A 15416-nucleotide genomic window follows, 5' to 3' on the forward strand; every position below is an offset into this window, starting at 1 on the left:
GAAAGGAATTCTGCTACAGAGATATTCTCCTCACTACTTCATCTGCCTGGTGTTCTCCTTTAAGAATTCAGACACTATTATTCAGATTTATATGTTTTAACAAGTCAATTTTTTTTTTTTTTTTTTTTTTTTGCGGTACGGGGGCCTCTCAGTGTTGTGGCCTCTCCCGTTGTGGAGCACAGGCTCTGGATGCGCAGGCTCAGCGGCCATGGCTCACGGGCCCAGCCGCTCCACGGCATATGGGATCTTCCCGGACCGGGGCATGAACCCGTGTCCCCTGCATCGGCAGGCGGACTTTCAACAACTGCGCCACCAGGGAAGCCCTTAACAAGTCAATTTTTGATATTTAATCTATTTTAAATGGCTACATACTGTAATATAAGCACTACTGATCATAGAGCTCAGTGTATAGCTTTCCTGTTAGTTCTCTTTGATCCTGTAATTTTGTAATCATTGCTAAAGCAAAAGCTACTCAGAATGATAAACGGATACTCAGTTTTAGCTTTTAGTTATCAAGGGACTTTGTTCTCTTAGTAATGCTCTAATGGCAACTCCCTTTAAAATCGCTGGACACTCACCCCCATTCCATTATAACATTTTCACCACCTAAACCCACCCATTCACTCTCTTAAGACTCTAGAGTTTCTCTTCCTCTAATAGCTGTTGGATGATTCCTTTGCTATTCTCCAAAGCACAGTCATCAGCTTCACATTTTTTGCTTCGATGATTATCCTCTCACATGCCCTAGATAACTAATTAAATCTACCCTCCCATATTCCCCTCTACCTGACCTGAACACCAGCCACGCAATTCCATTTTCTTTTAATTAAGACTTCCTCTCTCTTGGTATCCAAAACTTTAATCTTCCTTGTAAACCTGGCTAGCATTTTAGCTCACTATTTCCTTTCTTGAGAAATTGCAGAGTTTATGCAATCATGCAGCAAAAATGAATTTGTTCCATTTACCCTAATTCTCTGCCTATGGTTGATTTGCTTATTTCTCTCGTAAAGGCTTCAAAAAATTCATATAATTGAAAAACTGTGGACCCTCCAGCCTATATATATGAGTAGTAACTCATCATTTTTAAAGCTTCAAAATCTAAAATCTTCTCACCAGTAAATAGGAGTAAAACGGAAGCCTCTCATCTTTTTCTAAAACATTCCATGACGTTTGTCTTCCTCCTCCAAACCACTCCTCCAGTTTAAGTCTGGAGCTCTCTTCGTCCAGGGAAGTTTTTAACACACACACACACACACACACACACACGCACACACGCACACACGCACACACACACACACGCACGCACACACACACACACATACAGCATTCTAAAAGCAGCTGATCCTTTTACGTTCTTAATGGAAGTCAAATGCCTTCCCAGTACTTACTAAAATATTTATGTACCACTACAAAACATAACCTAAACAATGGGTTTGGGAATGCTCTTAGGAGGCATTTATAATTTTTATCCTCTCTTCAACCTTCCTTAACTTTGTGGCATAACTCTATTCCTCTGCTCGATAGACAAGATCCAATTGTACTACTCAATATATGATATTCCTCAAATATTCACAGAATTTATGAATTATTAACCATCTCCACAAAATAGCTGAAGATAGCAGTATCTTCTTTTTGACATATTTTTCCTCTGGATACTATATCAGAAGAAGAAAATCTTACCTTTTCTTTTATTATGTTTTAAATCAACTTAGTAATATTGCGACTGAACATGTCCTCTTAAGAATCCTGCAATACTTTAATACAGAAAGAATAATGCCACACATACTACTGGGACAATCTTTGTGCTACATTTTGCATTTATTCCCCTAAAAAGGAGCTACCATCCTGAATCTTAACAAAGATATTTATAAAAAGAATGCTCTTATAACAGAGTACTGTATTTTTGAATTTTGTGCAAAACCATTTTTTATGTTCTTAATGTGCATGTTTTAAATATTAAAACAAACAAAAATTAAAAAAATAAAAATTGACATAACTTAATTCATATTAAATTAAGATGGAGATGGAGTCATACTTTTCCATATGCTAGTTTTTTCATTTGTTAAAAGGTATAATAATAACATACAGAGACATCAAATCTACCTTAATGTAAGTTACTTAAAATGCAAAAACCCAATGGAGAATTTGAAGGGATTATATGTACCTTATAAGTTGATATCCTTAATTTGATGAGTTTCTATATGAAATCCCTTTAGATTTAAACATTAATTTTATTCTTATGCTAACTTACTCCTAAATGAGAAGATCTAAACCTTGAGGAATGAGGGTATTTCAAATTAGAAACAAGTTTTCAGAATTCTGTGTTGGGTCAGAAACATTAAAACTCAAAGGAAATACACTAAATCCTCATGATATTACAACTCATATCATTAATTTTTTTATTCCACAGTTCATGTCTAGTTATCATTTAACTCATCTGTAGCTCAAAACAAATTAAGATGAGGCAGAAAATAAGTTTTCCTTAGAAAGAGAACTGAGGAGTATCCAGAAGTTTCGACTGGAATAAACACTTCCCTTTCTACCTCTAGGAATGCCACTCTTACCATAAATACTCTCAACACCCCTGCTACAGACACAGAAAGACATGCCCTCTGGATGTTATACTCTTCTGTAGATATCACAGTTCTCAGCCTGACAGTAAGCATATCAGAAATCTCTCTTCTTTTTATGAGAAAAGACTTACACTTCAATAAAGAAAAACATACAATAATTATAGTTGAAAGGCAGAAAGAGCCAAAATATGATATCATATGAATCTCTGCAAAGACTCAGTCCTGTTCGGCATAGTATTTGCAGCATTTACAGCAGGACCCAGCAAATCCTTGGCCCTTAGAAAGAAACAATGGAATGAATGAACTAGGCTTATAGAGACAGAAATTGGCTAACTCCAGTTGTATGATGCAAGTAAAAGTGATTTCTTTTCTTTATTTCAATAGCATGTTCTTATAATGGAACACGTGTTGTACTGTTTCGAGTCATTTTGAGAATCACAGTGTACCTACCTTATCTGCCCTCCAAGGGGCCTCATCCCCTGGAGACCAACACTACACCTTGTACATCTTTATATCCTGCAGAGTGTCTGGCATGTCATAAGTCTTCAATACACATGTGTTAGGGAACAAACTACTAGAATAACTTCATTTGACTCTTTTCAGGTTAACACATCAAAAAGTAATGAATTGCTGGCTGGCCAAGCTGTTCACTTGGCCATCTCCACTACCAATATAGATTTCTACAATATGATTGGAGATGTATCCATCAAAAAATAACACTAACACAAATGGATCCGTCATGCCTATGGTCCAATTTATCCACTGTGTATTAAGGAGTGAAAAAAAGAAAAATGTTCATTGCACCTGAGCTTAAAAGCTGGCAGGAAAACAACAGAGTGAGTGGGGTGTGCTTGTGCCCGAAAAGAGCAAAAATAACAATCCCTCAAAAGTATGACTAAGGGCAATACCTCTCTAGCAGCAATGGTTGAGAGAAGAAGCTGCTATTTACCAAAACTGTTTTAAGGTGAAAAAAAAAAAGCCTTAGCGTTAGTTCATTGAAACATGGGTAGTATTCTCTGGGTCACTCACTTCAGTGATGCTCCCTTGAATTTTGCAGGAGATGCTGTTTGGGAAGAAAATGTCGCCATCCAGTCTAACGCAACCCATTGCTGCCGTGTACGCACTCAGTCTGCCTTTCCTATAAAATAATCACAAGCTATATATATAGTTAAAACATCAAACTGAGAAAGAGTTCTGCAAAACCTCACTCTAACCATTTCTGAAGAAGCCGGTCTTAGCACCATTCCCTAAGAGGGTAGGCAAGCAACACACAGCTTTAGAGTGAGGGTGTACAGAAACGCTAAGATGTTTCTTAGTCGGCTTGTAATACTAAAAAGAATCCAAAAGTCTGCACATAACATGACTGTGTTTCTCGTTTTAGCTAGCATGCACTGTGAGGAAGCCCGTACTATGAAGGAAGCCCATGTCCAGAGTTTCCAGCCTCCCAAACAGCAACCCACTTCAGGCACCTAGTACCTTTCCGTGTTCTGTTTCATGCCTCCCACAAAATAATTTTCAATAAAGAGGAAATGAAAAAACCTTGATATCCATTATTTACATATTTACCCAAAGCTAATTACACACTTCTGTGAAGTCATCCCAATTTATTTTTATTTTCTCGCTCATGAAATAATCAAACTCGGTGTTTCCTGTGACCTTTTCGCAAGTGCAAGTGGGTGGAGAAGATCTGGTGGCAGAGAGTGAAAAAGGCTCTGAAATCTTCTTATGCCTAAGAAGGTTATCCCACTCCAGGCACACTGGGGGACCTCAGAAGACCTAGTCAGGAGGGAAGGGAGAGTAGATTCTCTGCTGCCTCCTGCCTCTTCAGGAGCATCAGCCCCAATCACAGCTGCTGAATGAGGAGAATGCCGAACATCAGAGCTGTTACGCGGAGGACCAGTACCTGAAGTTTACCCCGCCTCCACCTGAGACAAGAACTTCTTAAGGGCTCAGCCGCTTCCTTTCTGCTCAGCTCGCAACCCACTTGTCCCCTGCCCCTTTCAGTTCCGTATAGAGATTTCAGATCATTCTCAGTGCGTTATCTCCTTCCTGATGCCTATACCACCCCTCACCTCATAAGATGCTGTCAAGCATCAGGCACACACCCGGTAGCTGCAAGACCCAGAGCTCGTGCCATTCAAGTTCCTGGCACATCCCAGGCTAGGATGGTGGACACGCTCAGTTTCATGTCCCTAAAATCATCATCTGCATCTCATAGTGAGGTTTTCATTCTGTAAATATGATTTTGTTCTTATAGGCAAATTCAGTATCATGAACTGATGATGCCCAATTGTTATATGTTACAATAATCTGACATATTTCTTTTGTGATTGGCTTTGTTTCCAGAGATTCTGTACATATACAAAAGTGTACTACAAAATGAAACTAATAGCATGAGAAACATACAAATATATCTTTTCTCTATGCCACACATTTATCCTTTTCTAGAAGTCACAGCTTTTACAAATTAAAGAAAACATTGAGTGATGGACTCTATTGCATTCATAGTAGAAGTAGTAGTAGAATCGACAATAACAGCAATAATGTCTACAAGTATTGAGTTCCTACTCTGTTTGCCGGACGCTCCAAAAATTTTTTTTTAAATTAAATACTTAACAAACCAATAAGTCACATACTTTTAGCCCCCCGTTTTACAAATAAAGAAACCAAAGCAAGGAGAGGTTGAGTGAAAAGTTTGTACTTCATATAGTATGGCAACAGAATTCAAATTCAAAGATGCTGGTATTCAGAGGCACTGATCTTAACCACTTCTTTATAAAATAATACGATGCTATTTTGAGGTCAGACTCCCTCTTAGGTTCTGGGAGAGACCATATTTTTTGTACTAATTTTTGCCCACCGAATATCCTATACTTTATTTTTATAAAATTGAGAGTAGTAAAATTCATAGAAACATGTTATCATCCATCTCTCTACAGCCTGAGGAGAAATATCCAAGAGTGAAGTTGGAAACTGACCCTCAGACCCTAAGTCTATAACCTGACATCATGTTTTTCATGGTTTTAAGCATACAGCTGCTTCAAGTTTTAGAGGACAAAACAAGAGCACTATGTACCAATTCTATCTAGACAAGCTCCTTGAAACAGCTTTTCAAAATGCAGTTAAGCACAGTACTCTATCTAGATTTTCCAGACTGAATCTATAATTTAGATACCAAGCCTTGTCATGTCTAATAGTTGTCATTGTTGAGCACTGTGAATGTTAGCTGTTATAAATATACGAGGCCTGTCTACACTTTCCTTTTCTTCAACGACTCTCTAAACACAGTCCGCAATGCAAATGTGGCTCCTTTTATTCAGTTAACAATTTGAAAGCCTCTTATGGAACATCAAAATCCATAGGTGGTACCTGAGTTGTTAGCTCCAATGACTGAAAGGAAGACTAAAGGAAAAATTGATTCAGTTATAAGTTCTAGCTAAGCTGAACATATGGTCTTGGTAGATACATTTCCAGACTTACAAGGGACTAAGCCAACCAAATGCACAAGACCTACCAGTATGTTCTTGGCATGTTTTCAAGGATACTACCTTATGATGTTCTCCTTGAAGTAGTCTCCTCTGATATTCCTAATGGTCCTAATACCTATCAATGCATGCCACATTATGCTTTCTTATTTGAACCATACCATATTATTGTGAGACAGACAGGGTAAGTAGAACCTCCCCTCCAATTTCACAGGTAAGTAAATGACGTCACAGATGGGATAAATGAATCGCCCCAAATCCCCCAAATCACACAGTTAGTTCAAGGCAGAATCACATCTAACATAAGCCAGGAGTTGGAATAATCGTAGTGATTGTTTCCATTCACCAAGAAGTCAGCCTAATACGCTGGTGCTAACAGTGAAAGGCCAGTACAGTAATTAAATGATAATTGCTCTGATGATTTTAAGGATAAGGTAAGTTCTATAGCCGATTCTTTTCATGGGAGCATACTAAGTAACATAAAATAAAATAAACGAATAAAATAAAATTCATTCAAGAAATATTTAATTCCATGCTTACTATGTGCCAGGCACTGTTCTAGATGCTTGAGAACCAGACAACAAAACAGACAAAAGTCCCTAACCTCAATTAGCCTGCATTCTAGCAAAAGAGACAAAAGTAAGCAATTGACCTAATGATTTAAAAATTATCTTGTATATTAAAAAATAGTAAGTGCTAAGTAAAAACAGAAAATAAGGCATAAGAAGGAGCAGTATTGTTAAAGGATGAACACATAACATTTATCACATTGGTCAGGGTAGGCCTCGTTGAGAAGGTGAGCTCAATGGGTATCCAGGGAAGAGGGAACAGTTGGGGAAAAGCTCCAAGGAGTGTGTGTGTATCGTGGTGTCTTCATGGAACAGAAAAGAAGCCAATGTGACTGTAGCGGTCTTAGCAAGAAGGAGAGTTGTGTGAGGTGAGGCCAAAGAAGAATAGGAAAACAGATTATGCAGGACTTTGGAGACCATCGAAAGAAATCTGTGTTTTATTCTGACTGAAGTAGAAACCATTGCAGGATTTTGAGCAGTTGAGTAATGTGATCGGGCCCTCAGTTTAAAGAGGGCCCATAGGTCTGTACACCTTAAATGTTTACAGTGCTATATGTCAATTTACCTTAATAAAACTGGAAGAAAAAAAAGAAAACCCATAATTAATTATTAAATACCTTAAAATTTTATCATTCGACCTATTGTACAATCCTTTTCATGTATAGAAGTCCCAATTTATCCTCCTCCTCTCAGAATAAAATGCTAATATTCCCATTTTCCCTAAGAAGATATCAAGGCTTAGAATGTCTAAGTAACTTGTCTGGGATAAGAGCTAGTAAGTTGAAGAGCCAGGTGAAAAGAATAATTTTTCTAACTCTTAATACAAAACTGATTGCTCTTTCCTATGTACTCATCTATACTAACGTTACAAAGGAGAAATAATAATAATTGAGATTAATTATTCAGATTATCCATCAATAGAGATGTTCAGTTTGATATATTAAATTGAATCAAACCCATTTTTCCCCTTATTATTAATTTCTGGGATATAATGATACAAATAATTTCCCTGAACTTTCTATTTGAAATGACATATGAACATTCAGGCTGAGAATTTTGGACAGAGAAGAAACCGTAATAATAACTGAAACTTACAACAGTGTATTTACAAAGGTTTTCAAAGTCTTCTAGTCATTGTTATGTATTAACTCTCTACTATATGCCAGTCACTGTGCTAAATCCTTTGCATATATCACTGTATTTAATATTCATCAAAAACCCTAAGAATAGTAATAGTAATCCATGACAGACGTAGCCCCAGAGAGGTAAAGTACTGAAAGGCCACAAGACTGCTCAGTACTCCATCTAGAATTTTACCTAAATCACCACAGTCTAAAGTTAGGTTCTCTTCACTCAGCCACACCACCTTCCTGCAGCAGGATGCACAAAGTATCACCTCAACATTCCCAACTAAGAGGTCAGCCAGATGTGAGTAGCTCCATTTTCCAGCTGATTAACTGGTCATAGAAAAGTTAATCAAGTAATCAATATATTTTGTTAGAGTCACCATATGCAAATCAATATTTAGTTAGTGACAGTACAGAGCATTTAAGATACAATACCTTGCCTCAATAAGTTTACGATCTTGTTAAGGTAACAAGAGACACATAAAAAGGTAATAAATAATTCAAGGTAGCACATAATACGTACCAAATGAGATACAAAGCCAACAACAGCCAAAGAAATTCAACAGAGGGAAAATTGAATCTGGGTGCTTCAATTCAGTTAAGAAAGGTTATTACTGAAAAGGATCCACATTGAGGTGGTCTTCATAGGAAAAGAGAGTATGAGGAAGAATAATTCCAGTGAGAGGGGAATATTTTCCCCTCAAAGGCTAAGGGAGAAGATGTGAATGGATTATCAAGAGAAAATGAATAGATGTGTTTGAAGTACAGGATAGATGGGTGGCAAAGTAAAAATTAAGCCAGAGAAGTAAATTGTAAAATCCTTGATTGTCATGTTCGGAACCTATGGAAGGAGGGAAGGAATTGATTGTGTTTAACTGCTAGTATGTTGCGTGTACACTGTAGTTTATGTAATCCTCTCAACAACACTATAAAGTAGAAATACATCATGGCCATTTAATTTATTTATTTTTTTAATTTTGGGAAGGTATAGTTGATTTACAATGTTGTGTTAGTTTCAGGTGTACAGCAAAGTGAATCTGTTGTACATACAGGTATATCCACTCTTTTTTAGATTCTTTTCCCATATAGACTATTAGAGAGTACTGAGTAGAGTTCCCTGTGCTATACAGTAGGTCCTTGTTAGTTATCTATTTTATATATGGTAGTGTGTATATGTCAATTCCAATTTATCCCCCATTTACCCCCTGGTAACCGTAAGTTTATTTTCTATATCTGTAACTCTATTTCTGTTTTGTAGATAAGTTCATTTGTACCCTCCTACATGGGAAAGGAAATAGTCACCCAAGTCCAGGAAGCACAAGAGTCCCATACAGGATAAACCCAAGGAGAAACATGCTGAGACACATATTAACTGAACTAACAAAAATTAAATACAAAGAAAAAATATTAAAAGCAGCAAGGGAAAAGCAACAAATAACACACAAGGGAATCCCCTTCATGACCATTTTAAATGAAATGAAACAGCGATTACCTGGCCAAGACACAGTTTTGGGTGTGTAGATGGAGAAGAAATTCTAATCTAGATCGATCGATGCAAGGCCTATATTCCTTTCCCCCCTACCCCCTCATCACCATCTACAGAAAGCAATGGGGAGCTATCAAAGGTATTTGATCAAGACAAGAGAGTAATATATGAAAAGTATTGACTACAAGAAGACCAATCTGACTGTGAAATATTAGCACATGTCCACTATCAGAGAAGGATTGGGGAAGGAAGACACTAGGCAAGAAGAGCCACTTTGTCTATTGCATTAACCTACAGAATGAGTGACAAGGATCTATATTCGAATGCTGATGACCAAAGTAAAAAGAATGGAAGAGATATTTTTAAAGAAATATGAAGAGATAAATGGTAATATCCATGTCCTTTAACAGGTAGTTTTTACTTCCCAACTATACACCCACAGTGTAAACATTTCTCTTAAAATCTCATACACAAAATCCAAGATCTAGCTTAAATATCTTAAGTCTTTTTGACAGCACATGATTTATTTAAAAATAATAAAATCTAAGCCTTGGGAAAATATCTGCTTTAGTGCAATCTACCTCTCAAATCACCATCATGAATTATGACAGCCTCATGCTAGGCATACTTCTGTTGTATGAGTTTGACATTAGCTCCTTGCTATATATGCTAACATGGACAGTAATGCCTTCTATTCATGGTCATTAGAAATGTTAATTACTAAGAAAATATTCTTTTCCTTTAGTTTTTCCTTATTTTAACTTTTCTTTTAACTTTTTATTTTATATTGGAGTAAAGAACTTATTTACAAAATGGAAACAGACTCACAAACTTGAGAGTTTTTCTTTTAGTAGACTAAGTGTATATTAAACAATTGAATTATCTCTGAGAGATACAATGCATCATACTTCTGAACATTATTCTTCCCCATCACTTCTCTCTTGAAATGCAAGGTACCACTCAGGATTCAAGTCCAAAACCACTATCAATTAAATGGCATATTATTTAAAAACAAGTTGGGTCTTTTCCAACCTTTTCTGACTCCTGGGCAATGCAAACCATACAATTGGCAAATATGTATAGAATTAACAAGCAGCTACATTTTTCAAAGACAGTATTGACATAAACATCCAGGCGTTTAGTCACTACACATCTTTTCAAGCAATTTAATATTGCAAAGTTGCCAACCTGGTAATAATCAGGCTAACTATATAAACCTTCATTCAGTACCAAGCATTCAACTAATTCATCTTAACTTTGAATTAGTTATTAAACTGAACATCCTAATTAGTATAACATACATTTGATAAATGTGTGCATGCAGATATATACATATATATATATATATATATATATACATCTCATGTTAGAATTAATGAGTAACAATATTTTGACTCAGAATCCTTTCAGGAATTACACACCTATCTTACTTGTACATAATCTCCTTAGTATCACCCATCTATGCTAAAGGATAATTAAAATTTAACACATTAACCAAGCCTAGTTTCCTTTACCTTTATGGATAAAAATAGATCTGTTTTTCTGAGTTGAGAATGAATGTTTAAATTTGAAATCAAACTGTGCCACAGGTCAATAAATTAGGCCTACAGCTGAAGTATACCCAAAATGTCTTTGAAAGTTTCAAGAATGCCAAACCGGTGCTATATTTTAGAAACGTCACATGCACGTGTAAAGATATATCATCACGAATCCTGTGATGATTGCTAAAATTTATCTGGTTGCTAAAATTCAACCCAGATACTCTTTTATATTTTTATGTTTCCCATTTCTATATATCTGTACTAGTGTGAAAGTAGGCATCTGCAAAATTCAATGAAGGAAACGAAAGATACTATACAAGCATATCTGCCCAATAATGTCACGCTTTCACATAGTCTAAGTTTGATAAACTTAGCCATTATAAATAAACTAATTTAAAAACTATTCATGCACAAAGTCTGGGCTCTATATGACTTCAGGTAGTCTATAAAAGGTATGGTAAATACATTATATCTGTATAAAAGGAATCAGAGAGAATGTTTATTTCATATACCTTATTTTCTATTACCTATGTTTTTTAATATGTGACAATGCATTCATGTGTAAAATGTATTAAAATATAAATATTACCCTTAACTTTTAAAGGCATTATTTTGTGAGCATTTAAGAAAAGGAAAACTATTTTTACCTCCCAGTCCTGGTCTAAGCCGATTATCGTAACCATCCAGAAGTCTGTCTAGAATTCTTGTAAAGATGGTAATGTTATTTTTAGCCTCATCTTCTTGGATGTTAGCCAGCACCAACCTAAACAGATAATTTTACAAGCTGATATATATACATACGTGTGTTTTGCAAGTGCCAACATGCTCTTCCTCCTTGATTTGAATTTTAAGGCTCCCTGAGCTATTAGTGTCACCCGTTTTCCTCCTTTTTTTTTTTTCCACTCCTTTAAATGCCAGTATGTCTATAGGGAAGGTAAACATGCTGTTGGAAATAGATAATAAATACTAGCTTATCAGAAAGTTTGATGCCAAAATTATTTCAGATTTCTATCACTTCGCATTTTGTGTGACCTATTCAATTTTTCTAAAATGCACTCCCTAGAATATATTATGATGGTAGATTATCACATGCAGATAGTATTAGTAATGTTGTTCTGCATTTGGAAAAGTACAAAAACCAAAGGGTCTACTGAAAGAATTCTTCAGTGATTTGAATATTAATTGGAAAATAAATTGCCTCCTTGGAGGCACAGAATTTTTCCATCTTTCTCAGAAATGTCTTTTCTTTTTATGTCTTTTTCTCTTTTAAGCCAAGATGATTTTCTAACTTTGGGTATACCTCCACCCAATGGCCAAGTGCAATATAGACATCAGGGAAACTCCGCTGGCTGTGTTCCAGACTCCAATGAAGTCAGGAGGTGGAGGTGGGCTCTGAAAGCATCAGCAGCACACACACAGCTGCAGAGAGCCTTGGAGGAGTACCTCTCCTGACTGGTCTCTGAGGAGAGCAATAGAGGTCATCCAAAGATTAAAATGCCCAGCTACTTTGTGTGTGTGTGTGTGTGTGTGTGTGTGTGTGATAAATTTGCGGAAAGAATAAGTGGTCTTAAAATATCACCAGAAGAGGGTTAGAAACACTGATTTTCTCCATTATTTCTCCATCAGAAAGCCAGACACCTGGTTTTGTGACATCCAGCAATTTGGTGCAGAAGCAACTGGATGTATAAAACAGAATGTCCCTTTTCGCTGCCATTTTTTCCCCCAGAATGATTCAGAGATTTAAATTACTGGTCCAGAAAAAGAATCATTTATATAATAGAATAAAATACTGACATGAGCATTACTGGTCAAATATAGAACAGAAAACTAGTAGAAGAAAATATGGTTAAGTACTGAGGATTTTCAATGATTATTAATGGACCACAGTTTGTTCACTCCTCTAAAATCAAAGATTATATGTAATTGCATTCTGATCAAGGTGTACTGTGTGAAATATCATTGACAGAATTCATTTGCATTTAAATGATTACACAGCTAGTAGCTAAAAATAGTCATAATACATCGAAAAATCAGTAACCAACTTCAAGCAAATATCCTCTTGGGAGAAGAGAAAATACTAAAATATTGATATAGAGATAAACATTAAAAAAATTATGTAAGCAAATTAGTTCATACCTCAAGCCTCAAAAGTTTTTATGTTGCCTTAAGCTAACTTTAAAACCAATCACTAAGATCGTCATGAAGTTCCACTTAGAGATTTTCACTGGAAAGCGTTTTTTAGTCACATATCACATTTTCTTTCTAAACTCAATATTAAGATATTAAATGAGGAGCTATTTTCCAATTAAAAATAAGACTTCATAAAGAGATTTCTTCTCAGTTCTAGAAAGTATTTTCAAACTTTGACAATTACTGAGACAGGAAAATGAAAATTTTAAAGGGAAATAAAGGTATCATAAAATCAAAAACACTAATTTTTTTAAAAGAATAAATTACATGGACATTATTATGAATCATATTTTAAGTTCTCTGGCATTTTGAAAACCATACCCTAAATTTAGGCAATTAATAAAAGCTGCCCATTGATGATAAAAAAAAGTCAGAAAAGACTACAATTAAGATGATGCTATTGAAAACAACAGAAATTAAATTTGATATTTGTAGAATACAGGCAAAACAGAATTTGTTATATTTTCAAAGTAAGTACTTTTTATGACAGTACCATTTTAGAAGTAAAAATTTCTAAATCAATAATATGAAAAGTTGATTAATAAATCAAGCTTTTGTTTTATTTGTTTGTGATTGTGAAGTTGTATAGTACCTCCACCTAGAGGTTTCAGATCCACACATCATTTAGGTTTTCTATGTTGACTGAAAGAGCCAAGACCAAAAGGAAAGAAAGACAGAAAGAAAAAGAAAAGAAAAAAATTAACACTCAAATCATTTTAGCTTATGCTTTTCTGTTGGGTTTAAAGGAAAACTGATGGTTTCTTTACTGAACTTTGGTGTTATTATAATCGCATATAACAACCACTTCAATTCTTTGCAAAAATATGCCATCTAAAGGGCACTCTTTTCTTCCGTGATTTATTTTTTTAGAAAATGTTTGTATTCACTTTTATATTTTATCGCTAAAAACAAGAAGCAGCGAACTTTTAATAGTCTCTGTCATTTAATAGTTCTGTTTCTTGGTACAATATGTTTTCATTAGAAATGATCCTTCAAAATACTTCAGCTTCTGAAAAGCCACCTCTGCATTGATAACATTCAAGAAACACACCTTCACCCTGAATTTAAAATGGCAAATACAGTAAATAATTGTCTCACCTGGCTGGGTCCCACACCAAGAAAACAAGAAGCAGCAACTGCATGTTGCAGATGTGCAGTTTCATCTTCATCACCACTCTTTGTAAAGTCATGGAAGAAAAACAAAATACACTTAAAATTACATTCAGTCCCACCATCCAAATAGCCCAAAAGAATGTCATTTCAACTGGGAATTGGAGTTAAAGATATAGAGATTATTCCAGTGGAGTGTGTGTAGGGTGTGATGACTGGAGGAGGGTCTTTTCTTTTCTTTTCTTCTTTTTTTTTTTTTTTTCTCTTAACAGAATGATGACCAAATAATCAGACTTTGCTCTGCCAGGAACTTCCCTCAGCCACATCGTCAGCAAACACTGTTTTGTGGACACACACACGTATTAAGAACACACGGGACCCTGCACTGACATTTGAGCTAGAGATAAGAATGGGTTGGAGGGGAGAGTGAAAAAGGGGAGGAGAAACGGGTATTTCGTGCCACATCCCCTCAACCAAGACCGCCTCCGCGACCACAGCGGGAAAAGCAAGGGGCAGCCAGCCCACTTTTTTCGATTATTCTTCTTTCATTACAATGAACTGCAGTCCTCACGTCTTCACTACTTCAGTCCTTTTAAAATAAAATAAAATCACCTCCCTCCCTGCCCAACCACAGTTGCCCAAGACCACGTCTTGGAGGCAGCCGGGTTCGGATTAACTGCTGCGAAACAACGCGTTTGACAGCTGTTCCGGAGCCGAGGACCGCAATCCGAGCCGGAGCGTGAGGCTCCGGGATCCAGCGGAGGCAGGCAGGCAGCGGCGATCACAGCGTGCAAAGTTAAAAGACTATAAAAGAGCCAGGCTAACGTGCTGCCGGGCGGGCGTCTCGGATCTAATTGTAGTTGCAAATAGGCTTCTGGTGAGGAGTATCGAAATTATTTTTTAAACATGCTGGGGAGGAGGGGGCGACCTGAGCCGCTTCGGTTTCCAGGGACCATCGGAGAGTGAATGGGGGGAGATGAGCCATGCACGGGAGGCAAAGGTAAATGGGAAAGCAAGGGTCCCTCTTGGGACCAACGTGTGCGACCTTACCTGAAACGGCAAGCAGAATTGGGTGTTTTCCTCCCTTTGCCCTGATCTAGAGGAGATAGGAAACTTGAGAGAGAGAGACAGACAGACAGACAGACTGCAGCAGCCCGGCGAGCGGGGAGCGATGGGCTGGTAGCAGCCGAAGGAGAGCGCGAGGAGTGGCGGCGGCGCGAGGAGTAGAAGGAGGCGAAGGCGTCCGTAGTGGCGGTGATGGGCGGAGGAGGAGGAAGAGGAGGAGGGGGAAGCGTTGGCAGGAGCTGGCTGGGTGCGGGGGGGACGCGAGCAGAG

General features: G+C 36.9%; 1 protein-coding gene across 2 annotated transcripts in view; it reads right to left on the bottom strand.

Annotated features, from left to right (window-relative positions):
- GABRA2 (gamma-aminobutyric acid type A receptor subunit alpha2) overlaps positions 1-14161 on the bottom strand; it is a gene marked incomplete at its 5' end in the record, with an annotated part of 119106 nt that extends 104945 nt beyond the window's left edge. The window contains 2 exons of one of the 2 annotated variants that reach the window (XM_079920078.1): positions 11429-11544; positions 14070-14161. In XM_079920078.1, coding sequence (XP_079776204.1) covers positions 11429-11544; positions 14070-14161 — 208 coding nt within the window. The remainder of the gene's footprint in view (positions 1-11428; positions 11545-14069) is intronic. The other variant, XM_079920077.1, reaches the window with a different exon arrangement.
- Positions 14162-15416: the final 1255 nt, after the last annotated feature.

The sequence above is a fragment of the Stenella coeruleoalba genome, assembly GCF_951394435.1.
Source record: "Stenella coeruleoalba genome assembly, chromosome: 4".
Lineage (NCBI taxonomy): Eukaryota > Metazoa > Chordata > Mammalia > Artiodactyla > Delphinidae > Stenella > Stenella coeruleoalba.